This window comes from Cetorhinus maximus, chromosome 13, assembly GCF_964194155.1.
Source record: "Cetorhinus maximus chromosome 13, sCetMax3.hap1.1, whole genome shotgun sequence".
Taxonomy (NCBI): domain Eukaryota; kingdom Metazoa; phylum Chordata; class Chondrichthyes; order Lamniformes; family Cetorhinidae; genus Cetorhinus; species Cetorhinus maximus.
The window spans coordinates 114,750,277-114,764,980 of record NC_135891.1 but is presented as its reverse complement, the minus strand read 5'-3'; the positions used below and the strand labels follow the sequence as shown (position 1 = coordinate 114,764,980).

Genomic DNA, 14,704 nt, shown 5'->3' with positions numbered 1-14,704 from the left:
ACCAACTATCATGCCCATGCTGCTGCCCCAGCCATCTCTGCACAAAGCATGGACTGAAATCCTTGGATCTCAGTATCACATTACATGATACTTTCATCCACAAGTGGGCTGTAAGAAGGATCTCATCCTTGGAATTCTCATGATAACAATTGCTACAGACCTGTGAAACAATTAAAAGTTTGCTATTCTGACAAAGTGATTTAGGCACAAATAGATGACCAGCACTGAGATAGACAAACAGGACTGCCACCAAAATGGGTGGATACGACCATCCTTGTAGTTCCCATCCAGACCTGGAAGGGCTACAAAAGTTGGAGAAACATTAAAATCTCATTTAATCACAATTCCTGTACAAGAATTTTGTTCAAATAGTGTTTGGAAGCATATTTAAAATTAAAGTTTTAAAAACTGCATTAGTAAATAGCATTTGGTGGTGTCTGATGGAGGAAGCATGCAGTTTAATAACTGAGGGCAGTAGCATTTCTCCAGCAACATTACAAATTGTGCATTTATTCAAAAAATTTAAAATATGCAGAAATCTCCAATAGCTCTGTACATTTCTACAATTCCACTTTAAAATATTCATTAGATTTTTTTTTAAATTGCATTAGTTTGGTGCTGTGGTTTTAAAAGGCAGCCATCACCTTTGCAGGATTTAACGAAAAAATCATTTTAAAAAAGAGTTGGTTGCACATTGAAAACATTAATCTGAAAACGCTTGTTAATATTTTGATGAAAGCATTTACAAAACAGAGTGAACATCTTTTAAGAGATATCAATAAAAGATTTCTTGTGGAGAGTTACAGTTGACAAGAGTCAAGAAAATGCAACAAAACCATGAAGCCAATACTTTAGTGGTGATTTCCTTCTTGGTAGCCTTGTGCCTACAATCAGATTCTTTTTGGATATCAAATTCTTTCTTGGTATTACAGCAAGGCTGACTTCTGCAGCTTACCCTCTTCCCATCCAGTTTTCCCTCCCCGCTTCTTCTAACTTTGCTCAACACACACAGTCCATGCTGGTATGCAATTCCACAGACATCAGCCCCATTCTGGTGTTTCATCAAAGTATCTATTCCTCTGCTGTGGCTTTTCAGTGACTTGGCTTTTTGACACTGGAGGCCAGTATAGTCAAACTGAACCTTGTCCTCATCTGTCACCCACCAGCAGAAGCTCATTAATTAGTGATCAGGAACAGGATCCCTTTCTCATGATTTTCCCAGCAATGGGGATACTGAGCCCAATTATAGCTCTGGCTGGATTCAGCCAACTCAAGATACATGGGGAGCTGAACTTAAGATCTTAATACAAGGCAGGTACATTTGTCTATCTAGGCAAAGGAAGAACTTCGGCAAAAAAATACTGAGTGGATATAAATGATCCCACTGATGCCCATTAACTTAATAGCTCTCTGCAGTAAATTGATTCAAAATATTTCTTAACAAAATCAGATCTGACAAGATGCATCCCAAATTTTCATTAGCCCAAAGTGAGATATTACAAAGGGCTAAATTTTCATAGGATTGAGCACAGAGAGAAATTTAGGTTTTTAATTTCCAAGTGCATGTATGCAGATAGGATTATGGGTGTGACGAAAATTGTGTGTGGCTTTTATTTTTTTGCAATAAATGGACAAACAAAAAAATGTTCAAAATTAAAGCCCACCCTAAAATAACTCAATTTGTGGGTATTTTCCCTTGGTGTAAAATGCAATGCAAATTTTCTGATATCCTCCCACTTGTTTGGCAGACACATCTTTGCATTGATGAGGGGAATAAAATAAGAATGCTCTTATGTTGTGGGGAATAATGCATCACCTTTATAATACAGAATATTATAAATGGATGGTCCTTCAGCGATTACTGCACAGAACAAGCTGAATGTGTTGAAACTGCAGGCAGCAATCAGCTAACAAAGGGAAACATTTAGGCAAGATGTATGGTTATTCACTAACAATGTTGAGGGCCAGAATTCCAATCTCAGAATCCACTTACGATGATACTTCAGCATGGCTGATGCAATGTTGGTCTGTAGTTATAGTTATTTTTATTAGTGTGGAGGCACTGTAGCCAGTGACCCAGCGCAGGCCAGACACTTCCTCGCAGGAAGAGAAAGGAAAATATCCCATAGGATCAGTTGGCTCTAGTTAGATAAATTTCTTCCACCTGCACAGTGAATGCAGGGGCTGCCTCCAAATCCACTTCCTTTTTCTTCTTATTGTAGAGAAAGGAAATTTTAAAAAGTGCACTGAATTCTAGCCCTGTCAATATCCCATAACCCAGAAAGCCATAAAATGGAAGCCAGTAGGAAACATGGAGCAGCAAGTTTACCAAGAGTAACAGTGGGGGAGGAGAGGTGGGGGGGGATTGGTGATGGGGTAACTAGTAGCTCCCCAGGTGTGTGAATAGTAACAACACATTTGTGAACACACAGACTGCAGATTTATCTGAGGCATCTATAGTGTCCCAGAGATCTCTGGGGTCATAAATCTTCAATGGAATATGTCATTTTCATCCTTTATAAAAGTCTAAGAAGAGTTAGTGCCAAGTATTGTCCTTTGGTGGTTTTACAGGATACACAGATGAATGTGTACTGGAAAGAGAGCTCTTACAAAAATTTATGTACGAGATGAAAGCATATAAAACAACCAGAACACACAAAAATTAAGTATAAAAATATAAATTTGCCTGTACAAAAAAGATTTTGAGTAGTCAGGTGGAGGTTATCAGATAGATACAATGCCACAAACCTCAGCCAAAACACACACAATAAATGTGAATTTAGTAACACTCAACCAGTCCTCCTTTAAAGGAAAATAGAAATGAAAAAAATCTGCATTTTTAAAAGTCATTTTCAAACATATTTTCAAGACACTTTTGTAGGACTTTTAACAACTTGCATTTATGTGCAGCCTTTAACAGGGTACATAGGGCACTTCACAGAAGTGTTATCAAACAAAATTTGATACTGAGCTACATAAGAAGATATTAGGAGAGGTGACCCAAAAGTTTAGTCAAATATGTAGGTTTAAGGAGCATCGCTTAAAGGAGAGAAGGAGATTTAAGGAATGAAATCCTGAGCATAGGGCCTTGGCAGCAGAGGGCATGGTCGCCAATGATTGAACGATTAAAATCAACGTGCTAGAGCCAAAATTGGAAGAGTGCAGATATCTTGGAGGGTTGTAGGGCTGCAGGAGGTGACAGGGATATGGAGGGGTGAGTCTTTGATGGGATAAAAACAAGGATAAGAATTTAAAAATCAAGATTGGAACTTGCTGGATGGGGAGCCAATGTAGGTCAGCAAGCACAGGGGTATAGGTGAATGGGACTTGTGAATTAGGATATGGGCAGCACTAAAGGATCCTTCTCAACTGCTATAGTAATGGGACGTTTAAGATTTAAAGTAGTTGGAAAGATTTAAAAACAATTTTAAGCTTACTCCAATTGAAACCGTTGCTCAGCTCAGGCACAAGGCATAAGCTTGACTTTATACATTATCACCCATGAAGCGTTATAATCACACTATCAACATTTTCCTCCTCTCCAATTCCTATCCTCCACACCCCCAATCTCTAAAATCAACTTTTTTCCCTCCCAAGACAGTACTGATTCATGGCACTGTTCCACAACGGCATTCCAGTGCCTCACACGAGTGGACATTCTTCCTGTGTCAGCCAAGGCAACAGATGCTAATCGATTGTGTTGGGCCATCACTTTCCAGCACAGGTTACTGCAAGATAAATCAGGCATGCATGGGCACCTTGGCTGCTTTTATCATCCCTATGAATTTCAGAAAGATATGGAAACTCTGTCAACACTGACTAAATATTCTGACTGTTGAGCATTTTAACCCCATAGCTATCAGGCTTTACCACCTCAGACTCAGGTGGTGAAATTTTAGACTTGTCTTCAGCCTTAAAAATAGTGAACGACATCAGCAGACAAGCTTAAACCTCAAAAAGGACACAGATCGGAGCGACGAGCTATGCAATGAAGCTTTTTCGATCGTTTCTCTTTAAGAACTTTGAACAAAAACAAAGGGGAACTTAATATATATTATTATTCTTGGTGGCCACAATACATGCTAGGCCTACCAGTCCAAGTGGGGAAAAGTTTAACATTTGCCGGTTGCTTCTCTAAATATTTCACACCATTGCATTTTTGACAAAACAAGATTACTTATTTTTCAGACTGATCCCCTGCACTTCTTGATAACTGCTATTTGATCATGCTGATGTTATTGCAGTTTAATGAAAACAATCTGCAAGGTGACTGTAAAAACAGAATATTGCTTAGGTTATTCTTGTGGAAGTCTTAAATGTCTGTAATTTCAATAGTGCCCAACCCTGGCCTGATGAAAGTGTAAACAGCTGATCAGTAGGATCAGAGTTGGGGAGATCTATGTTTATACATAAACTCGAAACAAAATAGGTAGAGCATTATGTAAACCTGTCTTGTGTTCAGGTGCAGTTTTTTTTGGTTGCCTATTTTCTGCCCTTGCCTCCTGAAGGTGCTGACACACTGTGGTGTAAAGTTCTAGTCTCCTTTCTGTACCCTGCTTGACTAACCATTCCTTATGCATGAGCATAGACAAGACTATAATATTACTATTCACCAAGTGAGAAATCCCAACCAAGCCTGATCCTGTCCTTACTCGATAATCACATGTGTACATTTCTACCCTGTATAACTTGGTTGAATGCTGGCTGAGCTATCTTGGCTGCCCTGGGGAATTTTGGGGTCCCCCCTGGGATCTTCAGAAGCTTTGTTCGTGGTCAGTGGAGCCTGAAGTCATGGTGACTTGTTCAATACCAGAGGACACATGTCAAAAAATTTTAAAAAGTTAGGATACAAAAAGGGCAGAACAATTTCATCTAAAAAATAATGTTTTGAAACAGGTTAACAAGGAAGACTATTCAAATGGATTCAAAACACAATTAGAAGTCAGAAAGGATTGAGGGATGTGGCGATAAGGCAGGAATATAAAGGGTTGATTCAATAGGCTTGTTGGACTTGAGAATTATTAAGAAAAGGAAAAAACAATCATTATGTTCTTCATTAAAATGGTGTTTGCCAATGCCAACCATAAAAGTAAAAGCTTGACAAATGTATGGTCACTGTGGATTTGATACTATGGATGTGAAACATTAGTAATGGAAGTGCTCCACTACCACATGCAAGAACACAAAATGAAGAAAAACTAAGATTGAATCACAGCAGCATAAGTGAACACAGGGAAAATTCAGTGATTCTATGCTCCCAGAGGACAGCTACACACAGAGAATGTGGGTCAGGAAATTAGGGAATTGTACCCTTATTGCCAATCCACAGTGCATTCAATTACGGTTTCCTTGCTGGGAGTGCTGGATCATTGAGTTAACCTTATAGTACCTTTCCAATACAAACCCTTAGTACTTTTAACTTTAGGGTTTTTTTTTAATATAAAAGGATATAAAGAACATTCACTCTCTTCTTGGGGAAAAACATACATAAAGTAGATTACCATACCCTTTCATAGAATTTCTGATAGTCTATGGCCTGTTACTGAATGTATACCTTGTTCTCCAACATTAATATTAGTCCAGAAAAAGCAGTTCCTTTCAGAAGAATCTGTGTGAGATTGCCAAGGGCAATGTAAAGGGTAGGAGAGGGGAAAGGTCCTACGGCATTACCTGACTGCTCTCACATAGCATTTCACACCATGAGGATTTCCCTAAGCATCAGTGTCCTTTCCTTAGGCTCATGCTTTTGACTCAGTCTGATCAGCATCAATATATTCTAATTCATCAAGAATAAACAATGGCCTAGAACAGCTGGAGTTAGCATTCTCTAGTAGTAGGGAGTTATTGTTGCCGTTCTTCTCAACTGAACTTTCACTGGCAATGCAGGTAAGTGGGAGATCAACATTGCTGTGCATGCCTTGTAATTGAGGGGCCTTAGGTGATGGTGGTTTCTCCTCCAATTGCTGCACTGAATTGTTCAGAAGGGTTGATGGCGTTCTTGTATTTCCATTTCTCGATGGACGCAAAGGCATTGGCACATGTCCTTTATAAATATTCCATGCTAGGAGAAGTATGAACATCATGACAAAGAGTACGAGGAAACCCTTTAATGTAAATTCAGTCTGAAGGTAATTCTGTGTCATAGGCAAGTTACCTATGCGAACAGTATTGCCTGGTGAGATTGGCACAATGGAAATTGCAGATTTAGAACCGGGAAGTGCCTTAGTTGGAATTGGCTGTTGACCTTTGTGAGGTCCATGAACAGAATGGAGGAGGTATCTTGCTGTGACTTGCGCAAATGGTTTCCCAGCCACGGTTTCAACAGACTGGCAGTCATACTGTCCTACGTCTGTGACAGAAACATTAAATATTAACAGCCCATTACTGAAGTAGAGGTATTTTGAACCTGCTGCTGGAATCACTCTTCTGTTTAGTAACCATTGCATGTGAGCCAAGTTAGATGCAGAAGTGCAATCCAACACCAGGTTGTTTCCAGGAATGATCATTTGGAATTTTGTTTTAAAGTTTTCTGAAGCAAAGAAAAAATGTGTTAATATTAGAAATAATATCACTTAGAAATGTAAAAAAATGAAAACTACTATACAGTTTAATAGGTATGCATTTTTATGGGCAATCTTCAACAGTGAGCATTATCAGGCTATTGTACTTTTGCATGCCGCACAGGTGCCCCAATAGGGGCCACCGGTTAACAATCTGCAGCAGGAACCCTATCTGATTCTAGATAAAAGCAAAAAACTGCGGATGCTGGAAATCCAAAACAAAAACAAAAATAACTGGAAAAACTCAGCAGGTCTGGCAGCATCTGCGGAGAGGAGCACAGTTAACGTTTCGAGTCCGTATGACCCTTCAACAGAACTAAGTAAAAATAGAAGAGAGGTGAAATATAAGCTGGTTTAAACTTAAAACCAGCTTATATTTCACCTCTCTTCTATTTTTACTTAGTTCTGTTGAAGGGTCATACGGACTCGAAACGTTAACTGTGCTCCTCTCCGCAGATGCTGCCAGACCTGCTGAGTTTTTCCAGGTATTTTTGTTCCTATCTGGTTCTATCCTTCCTTAGCCTGAGGGCACTGAAGCCACTAATAGAGTCTCAACTTTTTACTGGGTTTTAGAAGTTGGCTATTCCAACAGCTCAACACACTGGAGGCTGTCCTCAGACTGAAAAATCTAATTTGCTATTCCCAGCCTGCAACAAAACCATTAGAAATATACCCAAGTCAGTCAGTAAAAACAGCTTGAAAAGTGGTACAGCTAAAGAGCACTGTTCATTCAGTGAGCTAAGTGCAAAACACTTATCACTTGTCTGACTATTGCGTGCAGACTTACTGATGAATTCATCTGCACAGTTAGTGGTTAAATTATTTTGATCTCATTCACATCCCACCTTCTTTTGTTCCAAAAACAAAAATTGCTAGAAAAACTCAGCAGGTCTGACAGCATCTGTGGAGAGGAAGACAGAGTTAATGTTTCAAGTCTGTATGACTCTTCATCAGAACTAAAGAGAAGTAGAAGTGTGGTGAAATATAAGCTGTTTAAGGGGGGTGGGGCAGGTGGAGCTGGATAGAGGGCTAGTGATAGGTGGAGGCAAAGGAGAGATTGCCAAAGATGTCATAAACAAAAGATCAAAGGGATGTTGACGGTGGTGATATTAGCTAAAGGATGTGCTAATGGGGACATTAAAGGGTAGAAAGCAGGATGAGCATGTGACAGATGGCCCTAGTGGGGTTGGGGTGGGGGGGAAGGGATCGAAATAGGCTAAAAGGTGGAGATAAAACAATGGATGGAAATAAATTTTTAAAATTATAATAGAAATAAGTGGGAAAAGAAAAAATATATATAAAAATATATAATTATTAGAAAAAAGGGGATCAACTCTCTCCTCCAACCTCATCCCCTTTTTGATCCTTTTTTCTAATAATTATTATATTTTTATATTTTTTTTTTCTTTTCCCACCTATTTCTATTATCATTTTAAAAATTTATTTCCATCCATTGTTTTATCTCCACCTTTTAGCCTATTTCGACCCCTTCCCCCCACCCCAACCCCACTAGGGCCATATGTCACATGCTCATCCTGCTTTCTACCCTTAATGTCCCTATTAGCACATCCTTTAGCTAATATCATCACCGTCAACATTCCTTTGACCTTTTGTTTATGACATCTGTGGCAATCTCTCCTTTGCCTCCACCTATCACTGGCCCTTTATCCAGCTCCACCTGCCCCACCCCCCCCTTAAACAGCTTATATTTCACCACATTTCTATTCCTCTTTAGTTCTGATAAAGAGTCATACGGACTCAAAACGTTAACTCTGTCTTTCTCTCCATAGATGCTGTCAGACCTGCTGAGTTTTTCCAGCAATTTTTGTTTTTGTTTCAGGTTTCCAACATCCGCAGTATTTTGCTTTTACTCTTTTGTTCGTTATTCCCCAGCAATTCATTTTCCTCCACTTGCTTCAGGCACAATTTTAAAAATTACTTTACAGTATGAGCGTGCCACGGGCGAGGCCAGCATTTGCTGTTCACCTCTGTTGCCCTTGAGAAGGTGGTGGTGGTAAACCACTGCAGTCCATTGTGGTGTAGAGGTGCATCTACAGTGCTGTTAGGTAAGGAGAAAATAGTCTGCGCACACAATTGAAGGTGTACAGAAAAATAGTTGAAAATTGAATGTGCGCTGGTAAATTCATTTCAGGCCTCTGCAGCTCTTGGCAGAAAAGTAGTGCAGGCTGACTTGCCTAGTTACCTCCCCTCAATTCTAATCAATTTCATTATCCAGTTGCCTTGCACAAGAGAGACTGCTTCAAGAAATGGTTTTCTGGTGAGGATGAGGTGCATTTTATAATGCCCCAGGGGTGTGGAATGAAGTGTGTAGGATAAGCATGTGGTCTCAATTTACTTAAGATCACAGACTGACTCCTTCCCTGCAGAACCTCACATGACAGAAGTGTAGATCACTTAAGCACAGAGGGCAGCATGCTCAATTCAGGGGATACCTGATTTACATTGAGCAAGGCTGTGCACTGGGACTGGGGCCTTAAAAAGAGAAATGTATCCTTAGGTTTAGTGCACTCATTACCATCTGTTATTCTGTATCTAGGATGTTGTGTTCATCAAAGGCACAGCTTGTGAAATAAGCAGCACAATACATCAAAACAAAAATTTTGAATTTTTGAGGAAACAATCCTGGGCAAGGGAGAGAAGGGGAAAGAGGGAAAAAAATAGAACAAGCCAGCACTGAAGCTGTGAATAAGAAACGTACCATAGCTGGGGCATGCTGAAGGATCTCCATTCTCTATATTCTGAACTAAGTTCCTAAAGAATGTAAAAGTAAATATTAAAATGGAGATCTAAAAGACTGCCAGCAAATATTGTTATGAATAAATGAATCAAAACCGTGCAGCTTAGCTGTCCTGGCCTCATCAGTAAACAGCTAAACACTTCTAAACAATGACGCATTTAAACATCTGCCTCAAAGATACTCACATTGTTGCATGGTTTACTTACAGCAAATCAGTATTTTTGTTTGAAATGTCAACACACTGGCTTGTGGTTTTGTCCCACGCACAGTAAGGGTCTCTGGCTAGCACACAGTCCCAACAATTAATATACCGAGTGCAAACGGCAACAGGCACTTGCACTACCTGTGATGGGGATCCAACATATAACTGACCCTAGGACAAAAAAATAGCAGTTCTGAAATTGATGCATTATGTAATGAAATCCACTTTCAAAGTATTAAAAAAATTACAAAAGAAAAATGCATTTGACTAGAAACTTATTTTACCCTTTGTGAAGAAAGCTGTAGGTTTTGCACTGGTTCTGCAGGAATAAACATCTGTACCTGCTCAATAATAAACATTCCTGTCTTCAAGCTGAGGGCCTTATGCAGGTATCCACCATCTGAAAAAGAACATATGACTTCTTTGATGGGCAGGTATTGAATAAGGTTTTGCAGCATATGAGATTGTGAATGCGCGTGCTATTTTCCAGAAACTATGATAATTAATTCACGCAACTGGCCCAAATAAAATCTGAGAATTTGTTTATAACTCAAATGAAGAAGATTTAGAATGATGTAGTGTATTGGCAAACTGTCCTTTCACTTATTGGGTTTGGCCCATTTGATGGGGTGAAACTTTCTTCCCTCTCCTTGCTGTAAGGCCTACATGAAATGGGATGGGTATTAATCCCATTTCCTTTTAGACCAGTGTTGTCCAATAGGATTTCTATGCTCACCAAACTTGTAGTGACCAGGTCACCATATTCACCACTTTATACAAAATATGTTAATAAAACAAAAGTGAAATATTTTGAAAATAGGTTTGAGATTTTAAACCACAAGCAATCAAGAGCAATACACTCGCTGCCAGAGTTGGGCAAATAGCTTCAAAAGGATTTTTGCAACCCAACCAGAAGCAAAATACTGTGGTTGCTGGAGATCTGAAATAGAAACAGAAAGTGCTGGAAAAACACAGCAGATCTGGAAGCATCTGTGAAGGGAGAAACAGAATTAACGTTTCAAGTCCAATATGACTCTTCTTCGGAACTGAGGAGAGGTAGAAATGTGCAAAAGGGCCAAGGGTCAAAAGGGAAGGTCAAGAATAGGTTAGAGGGTGAGGAGATTAAATACCAAAAACGTCATGGAACAAAAGACACTGGGAGTGGTAATGGTAGTAATAAATAAACAAAGCATTGGCCCAGAGTAAGTGTTCATGGCAGAATGAAATGTCAGCTCTGTCTGAAAGTAAAAAACCGAGAACAAGATACAGACTGGCACTTGAGAAAAAATAAGTCAAACTGGAGGCCAGAGTTCATGGTCTGAAGTTGTGGAACTCAACATTGAATCCAGATGGTTGTAAAGTGCCTAATCAGAAGATGAGGTGCTGTCCCTCCAGCTTGTGTTGGACTTCACTGGAACACTGCCGGACAGAAATGTAAGGAAGATGGTGAATTGAAATGGCAAGCAACAGAGAGGTCAGCGTCATGCTTGTGGACTGAGCAGAGGTGTTTTGCAAAACGGTCACCCAGCTTGCGTTTGGTGTCTCCAATGTAGAGCAGACTGCACTGTGGGCAGAGAATACAGTAGACGAAGTTAAAACAAGTACAAGTAAATCACTGCTTCAGCTGGAAGGAGCGTTTGGGGTCTTGGGCAATGAGGAAAAAGGAGGTAACGAGGTAGGTGTTACAGCTCCTGCAATTTCAATTTCCACCCTTCTCTCACCTTTACATGATCCATCTCTTGACACTTCCCTTCCCTTTATTGACTTCTCTGTCTGCATTTCTGGGAATAGACTGTCTACTAATATTTATTACAAGCCCACCGACTCCCACAGCTACCTCGACTACACCTTCTCATACCTCGACTCCCATAGTTACCTTGACTACTCCTCCTCACACCCTACTTCCTATAAAGACTCCATCCCATTTTTCTAGCTTCTCTGTCTCACCTGTATTGATGATGCTATCTTCCACAATGCCGCTTCCGACTTGTTCTTCCCTTTCCTCAACCTGTGATGACAGGGCCTTTAACTGTGTCCAACCCATTTCCCGCACTTATGCCCTCACCCTTCCTCTCCCTCCCAGGACCACGATAGGGTTCCCCTTGTCCTCACTTTCAACCCCACAAGCCATTGTATTCAAAGAATCATCCTCCGCCATTTCTGCCAGCTCCAGCATAATGCCACCTAACATATCTTCCCATCCCGTCAGCATTCCATAGGGATTGTTCTCTCCGCGACATGCTGGTCCACTCCTCTAATACCCTCAACACCTCATCCCCTTCCCATAGCACCTTCTCATGCAATCACAGGTGATGTAACACTTGTCCTTTACCTCCTCTCTCCTCACTGTTCAAAGCACCAAATACTCCTCCCAGGTGAAGCAGCAATTTACTTGTGCTTCTTTAAACTTCTTAGTCTACTGTATTTGTTGCTTACAGTGTGGTCTCCACTATATTGGAGAGACCAAACCCAGACTGGGTGTACACTTTACGGATCACCTCTGACTTTTCTGCTATTAACACCTACTCTGGTCCAATGCTTTGTGTCTTTAATACTATCATTACTGCTCCTTTCCTTTTTGTTCCATGAGATTTTTGGTATATAATCTGCCCTGCCCTCTAACCTATCCCTAACCTTCTCCCTTTTCTCAACAGCATAAAACAGAGCACATTTCTACCTCTCTTCAGAGCTGAAGAGTCATATTGGACTGAAATGTTAATTCTGTTTCTCTCTCCACAGATGCTGCCAAACCTGCTGAGTTTTTCCAGCACTTTGTTTTCATTTGCAATCCAACTAGTCCAGAAAGCAAGCCTGCTATATACACTCTTAAAGGGTGGTGACAATCTGTTAACTTAAGTGTTCGGTTTCTGACACTGGACCAGTTATTACAAAAAAAAAATTATTTTTCCAAGGTGAACTGTCTCCACTTTATTAAAATTAATATATTAGGAGACTAGGGGTGGGAAAAGAATTGACAAATCTCTATGTATTGGCTTCTGCCTGCTGACTCTTGTCTTGCTTACGCTCTGTTGCCTGCTATTTCCGAACATAGCTTCTAAACATTTAATAGGCCTTTGACTCATGGCCAACCTCATGTAATCTCGCCATTTATATCAATAGCACTCTATTACTTTTAATTGCTTATTTCAACAGATCTATCAAGATGAAGGCTGAATGCACTTGGTTGTTGCCACACCACCCAACTTGCCAAAAATTGAACATTTCAACCCCTCATTGGTAGCCATGCAGTACTGTCCGTCATTCATGTGCCTCAATTGTTTTGCAGAAACCGCCAACCATCAGCTAAACAAAACCAGGTTCTTTAGTTAGGCTCCCCTGGGTCACTAAATTTCCCAAGAAAATTTCAAGAGAATCTGTACCACTGTTCTTCCAAAGGACAGCCCTGCTTTCACAGCGCTTCAGAGCGGTCCATGGACAAAAGAGCTGAACTCAAGAGGGGAGGTGAGAGTGGCTGCCATTCACATCAAGGGAGCAATTGTCTGAATGTGACATCAAGGAGCACTGGCAAAGTTGAAGTCAATGGGAATTGGGTGAAACCTCTTGACTGGTTGGAATCATATCTAGCACAAAGTGGTTGCTGGAGGCCAGTCATTTCAGTCCCAGGACACTGCTGCAGAAGTTCCTCAGGATATTATCTTAGGCCCAATCATTTTCAGCTGGATCATCAATGATCTCGCCTCCATTATAAAGGTCATAAGTGGGGATGTTTGCTGATGATTGATAATGTTCATTATCATAACATCTCTTCAGATACTGAAGCAGTCTGTGCCAATATGCAGCAAGACCTGGACAACATTCAGACTTGGACTGATAAGTGACAAGTAACATTTGTGCCACACAAGTGCCAGGCAATGACCACCCCCAACAAGAGAGAGAATCTAACCATCTCCCCTTGATATTCAATGGCATTACCATCACTGAATCCCCCACCATCAACATCCTGGAGGTTACCATTGACCAGAAACTGAACTGGACCATCCATATAAATACTGTGGCTACAACAGCAGGTCAGAGGCTGGAAATTCTGAGGCAATTAACTCACTTCCTGACTCTCCAAAGCCTGTCCACCACCTACAAGGCACGTGATGGAATACTCTCCACTTACCTGGATGAATTCAGCACCAACAACACACATGAAGCTTGATACTATCCAGGACAAAGAAGCCCGCTTGACTAGCACCCCATCCACCAAATTAAACATTCATTGCCTCCACCATCGATGCACAGCATGTACCATATACAGGATGTATTGCACCAAAGCTCCTTTGGCAGCACCTTCTAAACTCACAAACTCTATCACCTAGAAAAGGGAAAGGTACACTGCAAGTTCCCCTCCAAGCCACACCCCATCCTGACTTGGAAATATTTGCCATTCCTTCACTGTTGCTGGGTCAAAATTCTGGAACTCCATTCCTAACAGCACTGTGGGTGTACCTACACCACAAGGCCCGCAGCAGTTGAAGAAGGTGGGTCACCACCACCTTCTCAAGGGCAATTTGGGATGGGCGATAAATGCTGGTCTTGCCAGCAATGCCCACATGCCACGAAATAATGAAAAAAAAATTAGTGGTGTGAGCAAGAGTTAATGTCTTTGAACAAGGATCACTGAAAGTTAGGACCAACTCTGTTAAGCTCCTGCAGATTCTCGCTTGGAAAATTCAGAGGGAGTCAAACTTAGATGGTCCCGTGTATCTCCTTGTGTCTAGTAACAGGATGCATTTGCAGCATCATGTGAAATGCCCATCTGCTTAAATGCAAAGTTTGACAAATATCTAGTTCATGTTAATATTTTAGAGGTAATGTTTATTCTGGGAAGATTGTTGTTGTGAAGGTGACTAAAATTTAGAGATTGCTAGAACACCTAAAAAAAATGGCAGTTCAAAAGATTACCCATGTTTGTTTAAGAGAGTCAGAATAGAAAAGATGAAGCCATAGAGCAGCAGGTGAGTTTACTCAGCTGGAGAAATTGTAAAGGAGGGATAATTGGCTTGGCTACATTGTCAGGAAATGGATGGAGCTTAAAAAGGTTCTCTGTTTTCAATTTTCTGTGCGTTTGCTGGGTGAGAGAGTGAGCAGCAGGGGAAAGAGGCTGGATACCGAAAAGGCGCTGCTGTTAGCAGGATCTAGGCAGCTTGGGCTCAGGAGTCCTCAGTAGCTGGGAAG

General features: G+C 40.7%; 1 protein-coding gene across 3 annotated transcripts in view; it reads right to left on the bottom strand.

Moving 5' to 3' along the window:
- Nucleotides 1–317: 317 nt before the first annotated feature.
- The window catches only part of LOC144688982 (semaphorin-4E-like), a 76,653-nt gene continuing 62,266 nt past the window's right edge, over nt 318–14,704 (bottom strand). For all 3 annotated transcript variants that reach the window (XM_078556063.1, XM_078556065.1, XM_078556064.1), the window contains exons 12-15: nt 9,805–9,920; nt 9,525–9,691; nt 9,280–9,332; nt 318–6,529 (exon numbers count right to left, since the gene is read on the bottom strand). In XM_078556063.1, the coding sequence (XP_078412189.1) occupies nt 5,739–6,529; nt 9,280–9,332; nt 9,525–9,691; nt 9,805–9,920 (1,127 nt within the window). In that variant the 3' untranslated portion in view covers nt 318–5,738. The remainder of the gene's footprint in view (nt 6,530–9,279; nt 9,333–9,524; nt 9,692–9,804; nt 9,921–14,704) is intronic.